This window comes from Pan paniscus, chromosome 18 (assembly GCF_029289425.2).
Source record: "Pan paniscus chromosome 18, NHGRI_mPanPan1-v2.0_pri, whole genome shotgun sequence".
Taxonomy (NCBI): Eukaryota; Metazoa; Chordata; class Mammalia; order Primates; family Hominidae; genus Pan; species Pan paniscus.
This window is the reverse complement of record NC_073267.2, coordinates 34418807-34441549: the sequence shown is the minus strand read 5'-3', so window position 1 is coordinate 34441549 and position 22743 is coordinate 34418807. Positions and strand designations below refer to the sequence as shown.

The 22743-nt window shown below is 53.3% G+C and overlaps 2 protein-coding genes across 3 annotated transcripts; one reads left to right on the top strand and one right to left on the bottom strand.

Moving 5' to 3' along the window:
• Nucleotides 1-1484: 1484 nt before the first annotated feature.
• Nucleotides 1485-22662, bottom strand: TRIM72 (tripartite motif containing 72). 2 transcript variants are annotated; one of them, XM_034940012.4, is made up of 7 exons: nucleotides 18773-22662; nucleotides 17954-18350; nucleotides 13875-13970; nucleotides 13546-13776; nucleotides 12130-12152; nucleotides 10070-10188; nucleotides 1485-8845 (listed from the first exon to the last, which is right to left on the bottom strand). In XM_034940012.4, the coding sequence occupies exons 2-7, from the start codon at nucleotides 18341-18343 to the stop codon at nucleotides 8271-8273; spliced, it is 1434 nt and encodes a 477-aa protein (XP_034795903.1). In that variant the 5' UTR covers nucleotides 18344-18350; nucleotides 18773-22662; the 3' UTR covers nucleotides 1485-8270. The 2 variants fall into 2 exon arrangements, with proteins under 2 accessions (XP_034795903.1, XP_034795902.1); XM_034940011.3 differs by having other exon boundaries at nucleotides 1657-8845; nucleotides 17954-22662.
• PYDC1 (pyrin domain containing 1) lies at nucleotides 15273-17096 on the top strand. The gene is made up of 2 exons (XM_003807497.5): nucleotides 15273-16320; nucleotides 16902-17096. Exon 1 carries the CDS (start codon nucleotides 16035-16037, stop codon nucleotides 16302-16304), a length of 270 nt encoding a protein of 89 aa, XP_003807545.1. The 5' UTR covers nucleotides 15273-16034; the 3' UTR covers nucleotides 16305-16320; nucleotides 16902-17096.
• Nucleotides 22663-22743: the final 81 nt, after the last annotated feature.

Sequence of the window (22743 nt, the reverse complement as noted above, 5' to 3'; positions counted from 1 at the left end):
GCTGCTTGTTTTAAAGCATGTAGCACCTCTCTCACCTCCCGCCAGCCATGTGAAGATGTGCCTTCTTGCCCTTCACCTTCCACCATGATTATAAGTTTCCTGAGGCCTTCCCAGAAGCAGAAGCCTGTACAGCCCACAGAACTATGAGCTGATTAAATCTCTTTCCTTTGTAAATTACCCAGTCTCAAGTATGTCTTCACAGCAGTGTGAGAATGGACTAATACAGCTGCTAACACAACATCTCTTCTGCAGTGCATGGATCAAAGAGTCATTTTGCCTTTCAAGTCTTTTTTTTTTTTTTTTTTGAGATGGACTTTTGTTCTTGTAGCCCAGGCTGGCATGCAATGGTAGAATCTCGGCTCACCGAACCGCCTCCTGGGTTCAAGCAATTCTTTTCCCTCAGCCTCCTGAGTAGCTGGGATTAGAGGCACCAGCCACCACGCCCAGCTAATTTTTGTATCTTTAGTAGAGACGGGGTTTCACCATGTTGGCCAGGCTGGTCTTGAACTCCTGAGCTCAGGTGATCCACCTGCCTCGGCCTCCCAATGTGCTGGGATTACAGGCATGACTCAACCGTGCCCAGCCTCATTATTGTCTTCTTTTAAGAAATTCTTTTTTTTTTTTTTTTTTTTGAGATAGAGTCTCACTTTGTTACCCAGGCTGGAGTGTAATGGCATGATCTCAGCTCACTGCAACCTCCGCCTCCTGGGTTCAAGTGATTCTCCTGCCTCAGCCTCCCGAGTAGCTGGGATTACAGATGCCCACCACAACGCCCAGCTAGCTTTTGTATTTTTAGTAGACATGGGGTTTTGCCATGTTGGCCAGGCTGGTCTTGAACTCCTGACCTCAGGTGATCCACATACCTCGGCCTCCCAGAGTGCTGGGATTACAGGCGTGAACCACAGCACCTGGCCTAAGAAATTCTTTTAAGAAATTGCCACCGCCACCCCCACCTTCAGCAGTCACCATCCTTATCAGTCAGTAGCCATCGACATTGAGGCAAGACCCTCCACCAGCAAAAAGACTATGACTCACTGAAGGCTCAGATGATCCTTAGCATTTTTAGCAATAAAGTATTTTTAGGCCAGGCGGAGTGGCTCACACCTGTAATCCCAACACTTTGGGAGGCTGAGGCAGGTGAATGACTTGCGCCCAGGCATTTGAGACCAGACTGGGCAACACGGTGAAATCCCATCTCTACTAAACTTACAAAAAATTAGCCAATCATGGTGGCGTGTGCCTGTAATTCCAGCTACTTGGGAGGATGAGGTGGGAGGATCACCTGAAACTGGGAGGTCGAGGCTGCAGAAATCACACCACTGTACTCTAGCCTGGGTGATGGAGTGAAACCCTGTCTCAAAAATAAATAATAATAATTTTAAGAACTCACATTTTTGAGAGTCTGAAGGCCTATACAAATGGCCAGCACCAATGCAAAATTTTGTGGACATCTCTTGTTTTAGCTTGAAAATTCACGCAGATTCTGTACTCTATGTTTGTTTTAATGGGAACGTGACATCTTGATTTTTACTTTTGGTTAAATTACCCAACTTTCTCACCACCACCAGTATCAAGAAGAAGAATATTGGCATAAAGTCGATACTCCAAGATGCATCATGCTCCTGTGGACCGGGGTCCTTTGTGGTCAGACTGTCATGCACCCAGGGGATGCGTGAACCCGGTATAAGAGGCAACCTAAGCCAGACGCGGTGGCTCACGCCTGTAATCCCAGCACTTTGGGAGGCCGAGGCGGGCGGATCACGAGGTCAGGAGATGGAGACCATCCTGGCAAACATGGTGAAACCCCGTCTGTACTAAAAATACAAAAAAATTAGCCAGGCATGGTGGCGGGCGCCTGTAGTCCCAGCTACTTGGGAGGCTGAGGCAGGAGAATGGCGTGAACCCGGAGGGCGGAGGTTGCAGTGAGCCGAGATCACGCCACTGCACTCCAGCCTGGGAGACAGTGAGGCTCCATCTCAAAAACAAAACAAAACAAAACAAAAGAGGCAACCTAGTGGGGCTCTCGTTGTTGTGAGATCCAGGGTTGCAAAGATCAGTGAGATTCTGAATAGAGAGCTATTGACACATAATAAGGTCTCAATAAATTTTCTTTTTTTTCCTTTGAGACAGTGTCTCATTCTGCAGTGGGATAATTTAGGAATCAGAGAGACCAAGAGGTTGAGGAGGATACTTATTATTTATTATTGAGTTAGGTGCACTGGCCCAGTCAGATTAACATCCAAAAAGACTGAGCCCTGAACAAAGAGTCCGGTTACCTTTTTTTTTTTTTTTTTTTTTTTGAGGCGGAGTCTCGCTCTGTCACCCAGGCTGGAGTGTAGTGGCGCCATCTCAGCTCACTGCAAGCTCCGCCTCCCGGGTTCAGGCCATTCTCCTGCCTCAGCCTCCCAAGTAGCTGGGACTACAGGCGCCTGCCACCACGCCCGGCTAATTTTTTGTATTTTTAGTAGAGACGGAGTTTCAACATGTTAACCAGGACGGTCTCGATCTCCTGACCTCATGATCCGCCTGCCTCAGCCTCCCAAAGTGCTGGGATTACAGGCGTGAGCCACCGCGCCCGGCTCCGGTTACCTTTTAAGCATTTTGTGGGGCAGGGGGAGATCTGTGCAGGGGGAAGCATATTACAGAAGCAAGAAACAAAGACAGTTATTCAGTTGAGACATGCATTACATCATTTTTTACTTTTCAAGGAAAAACATGTTTTATGACTTGAGTTTATCTGCCTAGTGACCTTGCAGCTGCACAGCTAGAGAAACAGGGTCTTCACAATGCCTGGGAAAGGGAGAGAGATAAGGCTCACTATCCACAGAAAAACAGGCAGTTAATTTTTAAAGGGCTTTAGCTCTTTCTCTTCCTCAGGGTGAATTGGGTTTTCTTACATACAACTGAGTTTTCGCTTACACATTCTTTAATTTCTTTTAATTCCTGTTTTAACTCTCTCACCCAGACTGGAATGCAGTGGCCCGATCTCAGCTCATCGGAACCTCTGCCTCCCGGGTTCAAGTGATTCTCCTGCCTCAGCCTCCTGAGTAGCTGGGATTGCAGGCATGCGCCACCATGCCTGGCTAATTTTTGTATTTTTAGTAAAGATGGGGTTTCACCATGTTGACCAGACTGGTCTCGAACTCCTGACCTCAGGTGATTCACCCGCCTCAACCTCCAAAAGTGCTGGGATTACAGGCGTGAGCCACTGCACCTGGCCACGATAAATGTTCTTGCTTGCAGTTTTATCATGGCCTTGGCAGGTTCAAGTTTGCTATTATGCTACCTAAAGATGTCAGGAAACACAGGAAATGTCTTGGCAGCCAGTTTCTGGGGGTTTCCAGCGTTCCCGTGGAGAGGAGGGACTCACGGAGGGGACGCTGGTGCTTTAGAACACATGTGCTGGAGGAACTCCCTTCTCTGTTCACATTTCACCTTCCTACATCCCCAGGGAGACCCTGCCTGGGTCAGGCAGCCACACCCGACAAGGACCACCTGGATTACACAGCTTTTCCCACAAAGCCACCTCACTCAGTCAGCCATGGGCCATTTCCTTCAATGCATGCAGCTCAAGCTGGGGCAACTATACGCAGAAAGAACCTGTGGCAGCTTCGAAAGAAAGTTTCCTGATATAATTCCAACAAAAGGCAGCATACATTACTCAGCTCTGCAGGGAGACTAAAGCCAGCCCGGGTCCCGGAAGGCACAGGAGTGTTTGGACGGTGGCTCTGGCTGCAGGAGACGCCACAAGAGCCTTCCCTCCCTCCCTCCCACACGAACAGCAGACTTGCGACACGGTCTGATGGCCCTCCCCATCTTCCCTCACATGGGCATCTTCCCTCCTAAAATCTCTGCCCATTTAATCCTATCTTGGCATCTGCTTCTCAGAGTACCCATTTCCTCAGAAGGAGGCTTTGGGTCTGATACCACCATCCCTCCAGACACCCATGGCCTGTGTGTAGACAATTCAATGCCGTGGGCTACACATGGTGGAGGAGCTGCTGGGCGATCCAGAGAGGAGAGTAACTGATTCTTCCTGGAGGCCTAGAAGGTCAAGAGAGGACAGGAAATGGTGGTGTTTTGGGAGAGCCATGAAGGATAAGTGGGAGGGAACTGACATTCCTAAAAAAAGAAGTGCAGGGGCCAGGCCCGACAGTTCATGCCTGTAATCCCAGCACTTTGGGAGGCTGAGGCGGGCAGATCATTTGAGGTCAGGAGTTCGAGATCAGCCTGGCCAACATGGCAAAACCCCGCCTCTACTAAAAATACAAATAAAAATGAAAAAACTAACCTGGCGTGGTGGTGGGTGCCTGTAATCCTAGCTACTGCGGAGGCTGAGGCAGGAGAATCACTTGAACCTGGGAGGCAGAGGTTGCAGTGAGCTGAGATAGCACCATTGCACTCCAGCCTGGGCGACAGAGCAAGACTGCATCTCAAAAAAAAAAAAAAAAAAGGAGGTGCAGAGACCCCAGCAGTTCAGTTCAGCATGGCCAGAGTGTAGACATGCACAGGGCGGTGATTCAAGGTGAGGCTGGACACAGCCCACAGCCCACAGTCTACAGGGTGAGGAGCAACACAGGAGACCACAGGTCCCTCCCTCACTGTGGCCAGTCCTTAGCCTGAGCAATGACAGAGAGTTCAGTGACAGTCAATGGACAGCAGCCTTTCCCCAACACTAGGATCCCAAAGAGCTTTTGTTATGTGGGTTTATCTTTCAATATTTGCCCTGTTAGATATTAAAACAGAGAACTTTTCTTTTTAAGATGAAGCTGGGGCTGGGCGCGGCGGTTCAAGCCTGTAATCCTAGTACTTTGGGAGGCCGAGTTGGGGGATCCCCTGAGGTCAGGAGTTCGAGACCAGGCTGGCCGACATAGTGAAGCCCCTGTCCCCACTAGAAATACAAAAATCAGCTAGGCGTAGTGTCACCTGCCTATAGTCCCAGCTACTCGGGAGGCTGAGGCAGGAGGATCACTTGAACCTGGGAGGCAGAGGTTGCAGTGAGCCAAGATCACACCACTGCACTCTAACCTGGGTGACACAGTGAGACCGTCTCAAAAAATAATAATAAAATAAAAGATGAAGCTGGGCTGGGCTCAGTGGCTCACACCTGTAATCCCAACACTTTGGGAAGCCAAGATGGGAGGATCGCTTGAGGCCAGGAGCTCGAGACCAGCATGAGCAACATAGTGAGACCTCATCTCTACCAAAATACAAAAAATAAAAAATAGTCAGGCATGGTGTTGGGTGCCTGCCATCCTATCTACTCAGGAGGCTGGAGTGGGAGGATCATGTGAGCCCAGGAGGTCAAGGCTGCAGTGAGCCACAATCACACCATTGCACTCCAGCCTGTGCGACAGAGCAAGACCTTGTCTCAAAAAAAAAAAATTGTTTTTTAATTAAAAACAGATGAAGCTGGAAGGCCAGCCTGTAATCCCAGCACTTTGGGAGGCCAAGATGGGTGGATCACCTGAGGTCAGGAGTTCGAGACCAGCCTGGCGGGCACCTGTAATCCCAGCTACTCGGGAGGCTGAGGCAGGAGAATCCCTTGAACCTAGGAGGCGGAGGTTACGGTGATCACACCACTGCACTCCAGCCTGGGCGACAGAGCGAGACTGTCTCAAACAAAACAAACAAACAAACCAACAAAAAACATGGCAGAACAGCTCAAATGCTAAGCCAAAGACTGGGGGCTTTATCCTGTAGGCAAGAGGGAGTTGTTGAAAGTTTTGAGCAACTGAGTCCCGTGACCACATTTGCATGTTTGGAAACATTACCAAGTCAGGATTAAAGGCTGGAGGGCAATTAGGAGGCCTTGCAGTAGGTCACGTGTCTTTTCATGCGGATTTAATGAGGAAGGAGTCAGAATATAACAGTTTTATTAATGGTGTTGGATTTACAACCAAATATCCCTTAACTATATTGTTTTATTTTCTAACATGAAAGAGCTTCTACTGTTAATCCTCTCTTCTGTCTCCTGAAGCCAGGGCTCCACAGGCCTTCCTCTGGGAGACACACCCAGGTGTGCCGCCTTCCCCTGCCAGATCCTCAGGCCTTTCTTACCCAACTCACAACTTCCCTTTCACCCTTAGTCCCATACCCACCATCTCCCGAGAAAACCTCCGCAATGGGCTGCCGGGGCCCCAGGCCCTTCCACCCATCCCGCCAACACACCCTCCCCGTGAAAATGAGTGACCCCAGGCCAGCGTCTTCCCTCAGGAGAGAAGCCTGTCTGGATCCCCAAAGGCCTCTCCCTCCAGGGAAGAGGGACTCTCACTCTGGCCTCAGTGGTTACTCCAGAGCCCAAGAAATGCCCTGTGCGCTAAAACCAAAGAAGGTGTGAACCAGCAAGTAAGTGGGGAGCGGCCAGTTCTGGGACATCTAGTTGGGGGCCTTCTCTTCCCCATGAGCAGCAGTGTGACCTTGGCATCAGGCTCTTTCTCTTGGCTGGCTTCCTCAACGTTCAAGACGCTCGATAAACATATCCCAGAGGCAAAGCAAGTTAAGTCGAGGGTTGTTTATTCACCTAGAATCAGCTCTGGCCATTTTCCAATGTCTTCTTTTTGTTGTTTTTCTGGTTTTTGTTGCAACAGGGTCTCACTATGTTCCCCAGGCTGGTCTCAAACTCCTTGCCTCAAATGAGCCTCCTGCCTCAAACTCCCAAAGTGTTGGGTTTACAGGCATGAGTACCCAGCCCTTAAGTGTCTTTGCTTTGGTTTATGTTTGTTTGTTTCCTTCCACTCCTGGTGCAAACCTTACATGTTTTTGACTGGGGAAACATATTTTGGACCTATGCCTCTACACTGACAGTGAAGAGCCCAATGGGTTGTGCACTAGGTCAGGGCTTCCCGCAGCGTCAGCCCCTGTGGCCAGCAGCATCACCTGGGAACCTGCTAGAAATGCACATTTTTGGCAGGGCGTGGTAGCTCACACCTGTAATCCCAGCACTTGGAAGGCCAAGGCAGGAGGATCACCTGAGGTCAAGAGTTCAAGATCAGCCTGGGCAACGTAACGAGACACCATTTCTACAAAAACTAAATTAAAAATTAAAAAAAAAAAAAATGAGCATTTTCAGCCAGGTGCAGTGGCTCATGTCTGTAATCCCAGCACTATGGGAGGCCAAGGCGGGTGAATCACTTGAGGTCAGGAGTTCGAGACCAGCTTGGCCAACATAGTGAAACCCCTACTAAAAATAAAAATAAGTAGCCAGGTGTGGTGGCAGGCGTCTGTAGTCCCAGCTACTTGGGAGGCTGAGGCATGAGAATTGCTTGAACCCTGGAGGCAGAGGTTGCAGTGAGCCAAGATGGCGCCACTGCACTCTAGCCTTGGGTGACAGAGCAAGACTCTGTCTCAAAAAAAAAAAAAAAAAAGAAAAAAAGAAAAAAAAAGAAATGAGCATTTTTGACCTGTCCAACCTACTAAATCAGAAACTTAGCACCCTATGCTTTAACAAGTCATGGCTAAGGGCTTTAAAAAGGTGATTTTAATGCATGCCTAAGGTGGAGAACTAAGGGGAAGGCCTTTGGGTAAGGTGAATCTGGAGCGGGGGACCCAAGGCCTAAGGAGGAGGGGAGTGTGAGGCAGAAGGAGCCCCTTACTCTACAGGTTCTCAAGCTCCTCCCATCAATCCCCCAACCTGGCCCTGTCCCTCCCTCGCTCAACCTTAGTTTCTTCCTGGAATTCTCAGGCCTCCTGGTTCCCAAATTCTGATTTCCCCACTGACCTGACTCCAGATCTCCCTACCCCACTGGGTCTTGTCCCCAGCATCACTCCAACCCCTCACCAGCAGTCCCCAGGCCATGCCAACCCCCACACTTTTTTTTTTTTTTTTTTGAGACAGAGTCTCACTCTTGTCACCCAGGCTAGAGTGCAGTGCCGCAATGTCTGCTCACTGCAACCTCCACCTCCTGGGTTCAAGCAATTATCCTGCCTCAGCCTCCCAAGTAGCTGGGATTACAGGCGTATGCCACCGCGCCCAGCTAATTTTTGTATTTTTAGTAGAGAGGAGTTTCATTTCACCATGTTGGCCAGGCTGGTCTTGAACTCCTGACCTCAGGTGATCCACCCGCCTCCGTCTCCCAAAGTGCTGGGATTACAGGCATGAGCCACCAAGCCAGTCCTACCCCACGCTTGTCAGTATTCTGGGAGATCCCCCAGTTCCCAGCCCCCTGGGCCCTGGCAACCCGCTCCCCACCCTTCTCCCGTCAGACCCGACCAAGGAGACCTAAGCTTCAACCCAGGCCCCCGCGCCCCTCCACTACCCGTCCGGCGGCTCAGGCCTCGGCGCCTTCGGGACCCACGAGCAGCAGCGGCTGGGCATTCTTGCCCTTGTCGTGCCAGCACACGTCGAAGAAGGGGTACACGGGCCTGGGCAGGCGCTCGTGGAAGGCAAAAAGCGGCACAAGCGCGTCGGCGTCGCTGGCATCGTAGAAGGAGAGGACGCCGTCGCCGAAGCTCAGGTAAAGGCCAATGCGCGTGGGCCGCCTCTCGGGGCTGCGCAGAGCGCGCGGCTCCTTGGCCTCCACGTGCGCCTCCAGGATCTTGCCCTCGCGCAGCCCCAGCAGCCACAGGCCCTGCGAGGGCACCGCGTGCAGGCGCCCGCGCCGGGGGGCCTCGGCCGCGATCACGCCCAGCGCCCAGCGCGGCTTGTCGCCAACATCCACCTCCCAGTAGTGCTCGCCCTCGGAGAGCTGCTGGTGCGCCACCACCGCCACCGCCTTGTCGAACTGGCGCGGGTCCTCCCCGGCCGGCGGCGCCTTCTGCTCCGAGCACTCCACGCGGCGGCCAGAGGAAGACACCACCAGGCTCGGGTGCGCAGAGCTCGGGTCAAAGGTCAGCTCCTCCAGCGCTGCCAGAGAGAACACGGTCAGAAAACCCTAGGTTTCTGCCTCGCTGGGGTCTTCTCCCAACCAGCTTTGTCTCCCCTAATCCTCTTGGCATCTCTGCTCACTGGGCTTGGGCCACAAGATCACACCTGGCTCAACTTCAGTTTGCCCAGCTGTGAGATGAGGCCATGATTGCTTCCCTCCAGGGTTGCAGGCAGGCCTGCATTTTCTTTTTGTTTTTGTTGTTGTTATTGTTGTTGTTTTTTGTTTTTGTTTTTTGTTTTTTTGAGGCAGGGTCTCACTCTGTCGCCCAGGCTGGAGCACAGGTGCAACCTTGGCTCACTGCAACTTCCAACTCCCAGGCTCAAGCAATCCTCCCATCTCCCATCTCCCAAGTAGCTGGGACTACAGCCACGTGCCACCACACCTGGCTAATTTTTTTAAGTTTTTGTAGAGACAGGTGTTCTCACTATGTTGCCCAGGCTGGTCTCCAACTCCTGGGCTCAAGTGATCCTCCCACCTTGGCCTCCCAAAGTTCTGGGATTACAAGCGTGAGCCACCGAGCCTGGCCAACAGGACTAAATTGATACAAGGCATGGGACTCACCATCTGAGGCCCAGACAAGGCCCAAGGCCCAAGGTCAAGGAGCCTGATCTTCACATCAGCCTAGACCCAGTCTCTGAGCCTTAGTTTTATCTTGAATAAAATGAGGCTGTCTGCATTCCCACCTGCGCTGAGGCAGGAAGGGCTGCCCCAGCAATGTGTATGTCCCAGAGCTCTGTAACCTGCATCATCCAGCTCTTGGGGGGAGGAACTGAGCCCTTGGGCCTCCCCAGCCACAGGCCGCCAGAGTCACTCTCTGACCCAGGCCAGTCCCCAGGGTTCCAGGAGCTCTGCAGAGCCTCAGTCCCCAATTGGCAGGATTTATCATCTCCACCGTCCAGAGAGGGGCAGAGACTGACCAAGGATCACACAGCAAGTCAGTGGCTCAGACCTAGGCCCCAGCATCCCGTGCCGCCAACAGCAGCAGCATTTTCATGTCAGTCACCCACTGCAAACCCCATGCTCTCAAAGGCCCGCCTCCCAACACAGGTTAGAGGACTGCAGCGGCAGTCCAGAGGCAAAGGGGCAATGGGTACCTCCTTCAGTGGCCTCCCCAGTTGGGACTGGGAGGCCTCTCCAGGGTGGCTAGGGCCTCCCATCAACTGCCTGGTCACACACAAACCTGAGCCAGTCCCTCCCGGTACCTGGCATCAGAGCCCGGAACATCTTCCTCCACACCTGGAATTTGAAGTCATCTGAGATAATTGGCAGCTGGATGTCCAGACGGGCAGGTGGGGGAGACTCTGCCAGGATCTTCTGCAGCCTGGGGGTGGGGAGGGGAAGGGGAGGCATGTGTGAGGGGGGAGGACAAGGGCTGGGGGGATTCCAGGATCTCCCCACATCGCACCCCTGCTTAAAACTCTTCCTTTGGAGTTTTGGTTTGGGAAGATGAGAAAATTCTGGAGATAAACACTGGTGATGGTTGTACAATGTGAATGTACTTAGCACCACTGAATTTAAATGCACACTTAAAAATGCTTAAAATGAACGAGGTAGAGTGTAGTCCCAGCTGCTCAGGGAGGCTGACTCAGGAGGTTCACTGGAGCTCAGAAATTTGAGTCCAGTCTGGGCAACATAGCAAAATCCTGTCTAAAAAAAAAAAAAAAAAAAAAAAAAAAAAAAAAGAAGCTCAAAATTGTCAATTTTATGTTACATGTATTATTTTACCACTGTTTATTTGGTTTTGGTCTTTTTTTTTTTTTTTTTTTTTTTTGAGATTGAGTCTGGCTCTATCACCCAGGCTGGGGTGTAGTGGCATGATCTTGGCTCACTGCAGCCTCTGCCTCCCCAGTTCAAGCAATTCTCCTGCCTCAGCCACCCAAGTAGCTGGGATTATAGGCGCCTGCCACCATGCCTGGCTAATTTTTGTGTTTTTAGTAGAGGTGAGGTTTTGCCATGTTGGCCAGGCTGGTCTCAAACTGCTGACCTCAGGTGATCTGCCCGCCTCAGCCTCCCAAAGTGCTTGGATGACAGGCGTGAGCCACTGCACCCGGCCCAACTACATTTTCTTTTAATCCTTCTGTTGGGATAAGGTCCAAGCCTCTCAGCTTCGCCAGTGTGCACACACCTACTACCCCAGCTTCCTCTTCCCTCCCACTCACCAGCCCTCTCGCTGGCTGTCCCCTCTCCCAGCAATGCCCTTCTCCCAGCAACACCCTTCTCCCAGCAATGCCCTTCTCCCAGCAACACCCTTCTCCCAGCAACACCCTTCTCCCAGCAACGCCCTTTTCCCTGCAATGCCCTTCTCCCCACAATGCCCTTCTCTCTGCAATGCCCTTCTTCTCCCAGCAATACCCTTCTCCCCGCAATGCCCTTCTCCCAGCAATGCCCTTCTCCCCACAGTGCGCTTCTTCTCCCAGCAATGCCTTTCTCCCCGCAATGCCCTTCTCCCCACAATGCCCTTCTTCTCCCAGCAATGCCCTTCTCCTAGCAATGCCCTTCTTCTCCCAGCAATGCCCTTCTCCCAGCAATGCCCTTCTCCCAGCAATGCCCTTCTCCCAGCAATGCCATTCTCCCAATGCCCTTCTCCCCAGCAATGCCCTTCTCCCCGCAGTGCCCTTCTCCCCGCAATGCCCTTCTCCCCGCAATGCCCTTCTCCCTGCAATGCCCTTCTCCCCATAATGCCCTTCTCCCAGCAATGCCCTTCTTCTCCCAGCAATGTCCTTCTTCTCCCAGAAATGCCCTTCTCCCAGCAATGCCCTTCTCCCAGCAGTGCCCTTCTCCCCGCAATGCCCTTCTCCCCATAATGCCCTTCTCCCAGCAATGCCCTTCTTTTCCCAGCAATGTCCTTCTCCCAGCAACGCCCTTCTTCTCTCAGCAATGCCCTTCTCCCCGCAATGCCTTTCTCCTCACAATGCCCTTCTTCTCCCAACGCTTTGCCTAGCCAGCTCCTGTTCATCCCTCCAGGGCCCAACTCAAACATTCACTCCATCCCTGGCCACCTCTTTCCCTCAACGGCCACACTGAGCACACAGTGACGCCTGTGTCCCCACCCACATGTGTCTCACGGCACCAATCTAGGAGGTCCCTGAGTGAAAGGATCCTTCCAGATCATTTCTGTCTACAACCTTGTGTTCAGGCAGGGGTGGGGCAGCAGACTGAATTGCGGGTGTGCAGGCACAATAGTGAGTGGAGAGTGAGCCGGCTGGTGTCCCTAGAAGACTGGGACAAGTCGGGCAAAGGGACAGGGCCAGGTTGCTCTCACCTGCTGGTCACCAGGCAGTATTTCTGGAGAGAGAGAAAAAGAGAATGGTGGTGAAGCTGATGGTGGGGACACTGGAAACTTTTGAGGATGGGGTAGACAACTAGGAATGCTGAGTGCAACGTCAGAAAGAATCAGAAAAGCTAAAAGAGGCCAGACGAGGTGGCTCATGCCTGTAATCTCAACACTTTGGGAGGCCAAGGTGTGTGGATTGCTTGAGGCCAGGAGTTCGAGACCAGCCTGGCCAACATGGTGAAACCCCATCTCTACTAAAAATACAAAAAAATTAGCTGGGCATGGTGGCAGGCACCTGTAATCCCAGCTACTCGGGAGGCTGAGCCACGAAAATCATTTGAACCCGGGAGAAGGAGGTTTCAGTGAGCCGAGGTCATGCCACTGCACTCCAGCCTGGGCAACAGAGCAAAGCCCTGTCTCAAAAAAAAAAAAAAAAAAAAAAAACGCAAAAGAGACCTAGAACTCAAGGCCACCCCTACCCCTTCACTTTTATGTGGATTACAAAGAGGTATCTTCGCCTCCAAGAAACTCTGATTCCACCTGTTAGAAAACTGTCCTAATAGGCCGGGTGCGGTGACTCATGCCTGTAATCCCAGCACTTTGGGAGGCCAAGGCAGGCAGATTGTTGGAGGCCAAGGCAGGCAGATTGTTTGAGCCCAGGCATTTGAGACCAGTCTGGGCAACATAATGAGACCCCCATCTCTACTAAAAATACAAAAACTAGCCAGGTAAGCGCCTGTAGTCCCAGCTATGGGAGGCTGAGATTGGAGGATTGCTTGAGCCTACAAGGCTGCAGTGAGCTATGATCATGCCACTGCACTCCAGCCTGGGTGACAGAGTGAGACCCTGACTTTAAAAAAAAGACCAGGCGCGGTGGCTCACGCCTGTAATCCCAGCACTTTGGGAGGCTAAGGCAGGTGGATCACAAGGTCAGGAGATCAAGACCATCCTGGCTAACACGGTGAAACCCTGTCTCTACTGAAAAATAGAAAAAATTAGCCAGGCGTGGTGGCGGGTGCCTGTAGTCCCAGCTACTCGGGAGGCTGAGGCAGGAGAATAGCATGAACCCAGGAGGCGGAGCTTGCAGTGAGCCAAGATCCTGCCACTGCACTCCAGCCTGGGCGACAGAGCGAGACTCCATCTCAAAAATAAAAATAAAAATAAGAGTGTCCTAATAAATATATAAACCTACAATGTCTATGATATGAATAGTGCTCACTTAATACAATGTCCTTATGCAGTGCTCAACCTAAACAACCATATAGCAGTCCTGAGGCCTGCCCCTCCCGGCTGTGTGCTGTTGGCTTATCCCTGCCCCTCTCTGGGCCTATCTGACAATGGGATGAGGTCTCTGGGCCCTGAGCAGGGGGCTGAGGCAGGGAGGGGAGGTCACCCAGTGCTCACCATGAGGAACTCAGTCTGCGGCTTGTCCGCCACCTCCTCCAGCACCTTCTCCATCTGCCGCAGCTGCTCCAGGTAAGAGTTCAGGCTCCCCAGCTCCCGGCGCAAGGCGACCCCTGCCTCACCCCGTACACGCTCTGCCTCGCGGTCCAAGGAGCCCTCCAGTGCAGCCAGGAACACCCGCATCTTGCCCAGCTGCTCCCCCACGGCCCCCCGGAACTGACGCACTGTCTCCTGCAGGGATGGGGCAGTGATTGAAGGGATAAAGGCTCTTGGCTGGAGACCCCTAGCCTGGCCCCCAGCCCTCAGACATGGCCCTGTGAAGTCCTCACCTCCACCTCCACCAGCTGATGCTCCAGCACAGCCACACTCTTCTCCTTGCGCATGCATGCCTCCTGCAGCTGCAGTTTCTGCTGTGGCAGCTGTGTCTGGGGGTCGAGGCATGGAGAAGTGATGGGGATGCCACCCACCCGAAACCCACACCTCCCATCCTAAACCTGCCCTCTGTGGCTCAACCTCAATGCCAGCTCCTCCTCCAGACATCTTCCCATCCCCAAACCCACTTACATGCCTCCCAGCCCCAGCCAGTGCTACTCCTGAGGTCCGAATGCTTCCCCTGCCCCTTGTCTATTTTGGTGCGGTTTTTTATTTATTTATTTTGGTGTTTTGTTTTGAGACAGGGTCTCACACTGTTGCCCTGGCTGGAGCAGTGGCATGATCACAGTTAACTACAGCCTCAACTTCCCAGGCTTAATTGACCCTCTCACTTCAGTCTCCCAAGTAGCTGGAACTATAGTCACACACCACCATGCCCAGCAAATTTTCTAATTTTTTTTTTTTTGAGTTGGAGTCTCGCTCTGTCACCCAGGCTGCAGTGCAGTGGCACAATCTCAGCTCACTGCAACCTCCACCTCCTGGGTTCAAGCGATTCTCCTGCCTCAGCCTCCCAAGTAGCTGGGACTAATTTTGGTGCACCACCACGCCTGGCTAATTTTGGTATTTTTAGTAGAGACAGGGTTTCACCATGTTGGCCAGGCTGGTCTCAAACTTCTGACCTCAGGTGATCCACCCACGTCGGCCTCCCAAAGTGCTGGGATTAGACATGAGCCACCACGCCTGGCCATGATTTTTAAAAATATTTTTGTAGAGACAATCTCACTATATTGCCCAGACTGGTCTCCAACTCCTGGCCTCAAGCAATCCTCCCACCTCAGCCTCCCAGCATGCTGGGATTACAGGCATGAACCGCCACACCCCCAGCCCCTTGTCTGTTTTGTTGACCCCTCCCTGGCCTTGCCTTCCCTGATCCCCTCTGCTCAGCAGTCAGCCCCATAGCACAGGTCTTTGCGAGGATGACAAACATCAGTGTGGTTTGGTCTCTCCCACCAGACAGGCAGGCACAGAGCTTGGCACACAACAGACCTCAGGGGGTACATGAAGGATATATGAAAGAAGAAAGGCAACCTACCCCTACTCCTGGGCTTCCTCTCTTACTTAAAAGCAGAACATCAGCCTCAGTCAGCCTGTCAGCCTGACCACCAAGTCAGCCTGCCTGTACACACATGGGCTTGGAGTAGGGGGCAGGAAATTTAATTAAAATGTCCCCTGCTGGCCGGGCGTGGTGGCTCACACCTGTAATCCCAGCACTTTGGGAGGCCAGGGCGGGTGGATCACGAGGTCAGGAGTTCAAGGCCAGCCAGACCAAGATAGTGAAACCCCATTTCTACTAAAAATACAAAAATTACCCGGGCGCTGTGGCAAGTGCCTGTAATCCCAGCTACTCGGGAGGCTGAGGCAGGAGAATCACTTGAACCAGGGAGGCGGAGGTTGCAGTGAGCCAAGAATGTGCCTGCACTCTAGCCTGGGCGACAGAGCAAGACTGCATTTCAAAAAAAAAAAAAATGTCCCCTGCACAGACCAACCATTCTGTGGTCTAGATCTTACCCAAGACCTCAAATGCAAATATGCGAATATAGGAGAGCTCCCAATACTCCTGCCAAAGCCATTTTTTTTTTTTTTTTTTTTTTTTTTTTTGGAGACAGGATTGCCTAGGCTGGAGTGCAGTGGCAGAATCACAACTCGAACTCCTAGGCTCAAGCAATCCTTTTGCTTCAGCCTCCCGAGTAGCTGGCACTACAAGCATGAGCAACCATGCCAGGCTACAAAGCCACTTCTTTGCTGGGAGGTGCCTGACCATGGAATCAGTTCCATTCCTGCCTCAATGACTTGCAACCTGTTTCCTCCTCTGCAGATTGGGAACAGCAATCCCCACCTCAACAATTTGGCGCCCCCACTCTCCCAGGGGAAACTGGGGGACCCTCTAGGCGGTGTTTGCAGAGTCGCCTCCCAGCAGGAGCCACAGGGTTGAATAGGAGCTGCCAGATCAGTCTCCTTCCCGGGACATCCCCGGGGGCGGCAGCTCCACCTGCTGCAGGAAAGGTAGGACCTGATGGCTCCAGGCCCTCGGAGGCTCAGAGGCGCAGGGCTGAGCCATGGGAACGAAGCGCGAGGCCATCCTGAAGGTGCTGGAGAACCTGACACCGGAGGAGCTCAAGAAGTTCAAGATGAAGCTGGGGACGGTGCCGCTGCGCGAGGGCTTTGAGCGCATCCCGCGGGGCGCGCTCGGGCAGCTAGATATCGTGGACCTCACCGACAAGCTGGTCGCCTCCTACTACGAGGACTACGCAGCTGAGCTCGTCGTGGCCGTGCTGCGCGACATGCGCATGCTGGAGGAGGCCGCACGGCTGCAGCGGGCCGCGTGAGGGCCACTCTGAGCTGGTACGTGATCTCGGGACCCAACCCCGCTTCCTCGCCAAGGACCCAGGCGTCAGGTCCCGCCCAGAGCCTTCCTGTTCCCCTCCTTCAGGGTCCCTCCTGGGGTCCTCCCTCAGACCTCCGGCCAGCCCCTCCCGGCGGCGAAGGGCTGGGCTGCCGCGAACCCCGGTGGGCTGCATCTCGCCCCACTGCCCCCTTCCAGGCTCCTGGGCTGCCTGGGCCCTGTTCCGTTTCATGGGTTCTGTGCTTTCTTCGCAGATAAAGACGGGCAAGGTTGGGCGAGGTTGGGGTCTTTTTTTTTTTTTTTTTTTTTTTTTTTAGCGGCAGCAAGATTTATTGCAAAGAGCAAAAGAACAAAGCTTCCACAGCATGGAAGGGGATCCGAGCGGGTTGCCCTGAGGTTGGGGTCTTAAGCACAGGTGTGCTGGGATGGGAGGGGTCCCGGGAGGAGGCTCCTGCCCTGAGCTAGGAGACCACCAGCTAGGACTGGGCTGAACTGGGCCAGGCAGGACTGAGAGGCTGGGTCCCTGGGAAGTCTGGGGGCCTCGAATACCAACGAAAGGACGGTGGTCTACCCCTTCTAGGAGGCGGGTCAAGGCAAAAGGAGTAATGCAACGCCTGTGAACCTGCCCCACGCGCGCACCAGTCGCGTAAGACAACAGCAGTGTCTCCACCTCGGGGACCAAGGACGCCTCCTTGCCTCCAGACCCCGCCTCCTCCAGCCCCTGCACCTGTCATTTATTCTTCCACTGCCCAATAAATATTCATGGCAGACTTTACTGGGGCTGCGCGCACACGTGCCCGCCGGTAGCTATACGTGTGTGCTTTTGCCACACGGATGACACGCACCAGCCAGTGTGCGTTCGTCTCTATTTGCCTCTGTCTGGGTGTCTCTGCTGGGTACTTCGGGACGCGCACAACTGCGTGTGGGCTCCCAAGGCTTTCGGGACTTCCAGCTCCACCCAGAAAAACATCCTGGACGGGGCTCTCGGTGCCACCCTGGGCCCGCACACATAAGTGCAGATCCCGGCTGCCTAGTCCTTCCAGTCTCCCTTCTGGTGAGGCCCCGCCTGGGGACCGTCAGGCCAGCCCAAGTTCCTCAGCTTCAGTGGTGCGTGGGCCTCCGCTGAGCACAAGGGGACAACCCTGCCCCGGCCGCCTGGCTCGGTCCCGAACGCCGCGCCTCCAGTCCAAAGTGGGCCAGCGCCGAGCAGGGAGCCAGCCCGAACGGCCCACCGGGTGCAGGAATGCGAGCGTGGGCCGCAGGGGCTGGTCAGTCCCTGCTCCGCCTGGCTCCGCCCGGCCCATCAGACCCGCCCTGGGGCTCCGCCCGCCCATCTCCAGTTTCCTCTAGGGACTAAGGCCGGGAAACCTAGGTTTGCTCAGCGCCCTTATCGCCAGGCTCCATCCCTGCGCGGCTTTCCTCTGCCAGCCCCGCCTTAAGCTCCTCAGACCCTCTTTCCTGGCTGCTTCGCCCCGCCCCCGCCCCCGCCCCCGCCCCCGCCCCCGCCCCCCGCAACTCCAGGAGCTCGTGAGCCGCTCTAGAGACTCAGAAGCCAAATCACTGCAGCGACCTCCCCATCGGCCCCGTGCCACCGAACAGCCCCTCCGACCACGATGCGCGCGGATCCCGCACCTTGAGGCGTGCGTGGGCCTCGGCGGCAGGCAGGAGGCGATGACCGCGGTGCGAGCCGAGTGAGGCGCACACTCCGCACACCAGCGCGCGGTCCTGCTCGCAGTAGATGCTCAGCGGGTCCAGGTGCTCCTCGCAGTGGCCCTGCGGCACCTGGGCCAGCCCCTCCACCAGGCGCGCCAGCTGCAGGTTGGTGCTGAGTGCCTGCGGCCGCGTGGGGGCCTGGCAGCAGGGGCAGAGAACGGTGCCATCCGCCGCCGGCTCCCCGGCCACGCGGCCTAGGCAGGCGCGGCAGAAACTGTGGCCGCACTCGGCTGTCACGGGCGCGTCGAACAGCTGCAGGCACAGCGGGCAGGACAACTCCTGGTGCAGGAGGCCGGGCGCAGCCGACATGGCGGGCCTGGGTGGAGGAGGAGTAGGTTAGGGGGACCCCGCGGCGCCGCGCTCCCGGCCCAGCCCTAGCCCAGGCCGGGCCCGCCGCCCCGCAGGGAGAAGCCCAGCCTGTAAAGACCTCACATCCTACACTGGATGGGACTCTGACGGCCAAGGGGAAAGAGGAACTCGGTCTCAGGCCCAAAAGCAGCCTCCACTGCAATTCTCAGCTCCAACCCCAAAAATATGCCCTAACAGTCAACCCCAGTTCCTGAACACAAGCCCAGATTCTAGCCCACTGTCCTTGCCCTCGCCTTAGCCCCAGGCCTCAGCCTCTGACCTTAGTCCCGGACCCAAATTCTCCAGAGCCCCCACTCCGAGACTCCCCTCCCTCACTTTACCAAGATACCCAGACCTCCCCTCCCCCTCTCTCCAGCCCACGGGACTCACAGGTCTGGTTGGAGATCTTAGGCTGAAAGAGACTCGAAGGAGGACCGGTCAGGGTTGAGCTTAGCTGGACTGGGGTCAGGGCTGGGTCCAAGGATCTGAGACAAGCAGCAGGCTCCAAGCAAGGACAGGGACTCACAGGGGCAGCTGGCAGTGGACACCACGCGTGATGGGCACACAGTGCTCAGCGGAAGACCCTCCCAGACTGAGCCATGGCCCCAGGACTATATTTAGCTGCCCTGCCCAATCCCTCCCATCACTTCCGGAAACCGTTCTAAAAGTGAGGGCTGAGTAGTCCCTGGGCACACATCACATGACAGGGCCACCTGTCTTGGCCCATCCACTGTTCTCTCCCCGGCCTGCCTGGAGTCAGAGCTCAGAGCCAGCAGGGAGCCAGGGCCTTTCACACCACAGAAAAGACAGAAAATTGAAGGGGGTCTGCCCTTTCTCCCCCAACTCCCACCTCCACACTCTCCAGCTCCTTCCTCCTTGCTGGCAGCCCCTCCCCAGCCTGTCACCCACTCATTCCCCAAGTTTATGGCTGACCAAGGTCACCCTGGCAGGATTACCCCACCTGCAGGAGGGCAGGACCTCACCCCACCCTGAAATGTTTTCTTCCTCCAGAGCTGAGTGGAGGGTCTTTTCCACTTTGGTCTCTCTAGTACACCCAGGACAAGCCTGGGACAAAGTAGGCCTCTCTAAATGCTTGGAGAATGAATGATAGAGAGACATTGAACAAATGAATGAACTGAATCCAGAGCCTGCAGCCCAGAACTCAATTCTGCCCTGGTTCCTGTATGTGTATCTTTCAAATCTCAGCTGAAATTTCATTTAAGTGGCGCTGGGATAACTGGCTAGCCTTATGCAAGAGAATGAAACTGGACCCCTACCTTTCACCATATAAAAAAAATTAACTCAAGATGGGTTAAAGATTTAAATGTAAGACTTCAAACCATAAAAATCGTAGAAGAAACCCCAGGAGAAATACTATTCTGGATATCAGCCTTGGTAAAGAATTCTTGACTAAGTCCTCAAAAGCAACAAAAACAAAAATTGTTAAGTGGGACCTCATTAAACTAAAGAGCTTCTGCACAGCAAAAGCAAAAGCAACTATCAACAAACAGACAACTGAAGAATGGAAGAAAGGCCAGGCGCGGTGGCTCACGCCTGTAATCCCAGCACTCTTGGGAGGCCAAGGCGGGTGGATCACGAGGTCAGGAGATCGAGACCACAGTGAAACCCCGTCTCTACTAAAAATACAAAAAATTAGCCGGGCGCAGTGGCGGGCACCTGTAATCCCAGCTACTCAGGAGGCTGAGGCAGGAGAATGGTGTGAACCCGGGAGACGGAGCTTGCAGTGAGCCGAGATCGCGCCACTGCACTCCAGCCTGGGGTACAGAGTGAGACTCCGTCTCAAAAAAAAAGAATGGAAGAAAATATTCACAAACTATGCATCCAACAAAGATCTACTATCCAGAATATATAAAGAAACTAAAGATTTCAACAAGCAGAAAACAACCCCATTAAAAAGTTGGCAAGGGCCAGGCACAATGGCTCACACCTGTAATCCCAGCACTTTGGGGGGCCCAGGCGGGTGGATCACTTGAGGTCAGGAGTTTGAGACCAGCCTGGCCAACATGGTGAAACTTCGTCTCTATGAAACATACAAAACTTAGCCGGGTGTGGTGGCAGGTGCCTGTAATCCCAGCTACTTGGGAGGCTGAGGCAGGAGAATCGCTTGAACCTGGGAGGCAGAGGTTGCAGTGAACCGAGATCGCACCACTGGACTCCAGCCTGGGTGACAAGAGCGAAACTCCAACTCAAAAAAAATAGCTGGGCATGGTGAAGAACACCTGTAGTCCCAGCTGCTCGGGAGGCTGAGATGGGAGGATTGCTTGAACCTGGGAAGCAGAGGTTGCAGTGAGCCAAGATCATGCCATTGCACTCCAGCATGGGCAACAAGAGCAAAACTCCATCTCAAAAAAAAATCAATAAATATTAAAAAAAAGAAAAGAAAGAAATTTCATCTAGAATAAAAACCAAAGTGCTAACTGTGGCTTACAAAGCCCTATCTGCTATGACCCCATTAATCACTCTGACTCTTTTATCACCCCTTTCCCCATTGATCACTCGGTATCAGGGACTTTGCACATATGGTCCCCTCTGCCTGGAACACTCTCCAACCCAGGTACTGCATGGCATCCTCTTTTTCCTCCCTCAGACTTTGCTCAATATTACCTTTCCAGCAAGGCCTCTCCCAATTCCCTGATTTTAAATCTCCTAACTCCCCAACATCTCACTGCCTGGCTTTCTTTTTCTCCATAACATTTATCAGCATCTGACATGCAATGTATTCTACTTGTTTGCTGGTTTCTTGTCTGTCTCTTCCTACGGAATAGAAATTGTGTTTACTGCTTGTCTCCAGCTTAGACTAAAGTGTGTGACACACATTAGGCGCTCTACAGATACTAGGTGAATGAATAAACACGCAAACTCAGTCCCTCTCATTTGGCCTCTCCATCTTTCTCTTGGCTTCCCTCAAACCTTTTCCTGGTTTTACTCTTTCCTCTCTCAACTGCTGTCTCTCTCAGAATGAATTTTTGTTTCTGTTTCACTCTCTTAATCTCCCCTTTGGACTCTCCCTTTGCCTGTCTCTTAGGTTCTTAATTTTTTCTTTTTTCTTTTTTTTTTTTTTTTGAAATGGAGTCTTGCTCTGTCGCCCAGGCTGGAGTGCAGTGGTACAATCTCGGCTTACTGCAACCTCCACTTCCCAGGTTCAAGCGATTCTCCTGCCTCAGCCTCCCGACTAGCTGGGATTATAGGCACGTGCCACCACGCCCAGCTAATTTTTGTATTCTTAGTAGAGACGGGGTTTCACCATGTTGTCCAGGCTGGTCTCGAACTCCTGACCTCAGGTGATCCACCCGCCTCGGCCTCCCAAAGTGCTGGGATTCCAGGCATGAGCCACCACGCCCGACCGCTCATTCCTTCTTGCATGTTATGTGGTGACAGCATGAACTTCTGCTGGCCTGCTTAGGAAGGTAGCTACTTCAGGCTGCCTGACACCTTGTTTAACCTAGGCCCTCATTCAGGCTGTAAACATTTGGCTCTTTTAGGAGGAAAAAAGTTCTATTATTCTTTTGGATAAGAGCAATTACCTGTATAAATGACTGCAGATAAAATTCTGAAATTAAGATGTGAAAAGTCTCAGGAAGCTGGTGCTCTTTTTTTTTCTTTTCCTTTTTTTTTTTTTTTTTTGTTCTTTTGTTTTTTTGAGACAGAGTGTCGCTTTGTCGCCCAGGCTGGAATGCAGTGGTGAGATCTCGGCTCACTGCAAGCTCCGCCTCCTGGGTTCACGCCATTCTCCTGCCTCAGCCTCCCGAGTAGCTGGGACTACAGGCGCCTGCCACCACGCCCAGCTAATTTTTTGTATTTTTAGTAGAGACAGGGTTTCACCATGTTGGCCAGGATGGTCTCGATCTCCTGACCTCGTGATCTGCCTGCCTCGCCCTCCCAAAGTGCTGGGATTACAGGCATGAGCCACTGCGCCCGGCCAAAGCTGGCGCTCTTTACCGGCACACTGAGAAATCCAGGGGAGTTTTGTGTCCCCACCTTCTTTGTCCTTAAGTCTCTGAGGTCTCACTGTGTCGCCCAGGCTGGAGTGCAATGTTACAATCATAGCTCACTACAGCCTCGACCTCCCAGGCTAAAGTGATCCTCCCACCTCAGCCTCCTGAGTAACGGGGACCGCAGGTGTTCACCACCATGCCTGGCTAAAAGCCCCTGATTTCTTCTCTTCCATTCTTGATGGCTCAGACGCAGCCTTGTGTTAGCAATAGGAAGAGGTTTGAAAGAGGGTATATCTGGAGCTGGTCTCTGAAACCACAAGTTGCTCATGCTCAAAAACTCAACTTCCAGAACTTAAATCTCATCCAGAGTTTCCAATATTGCCAAGTTGGGACTGAAGGTCCTGC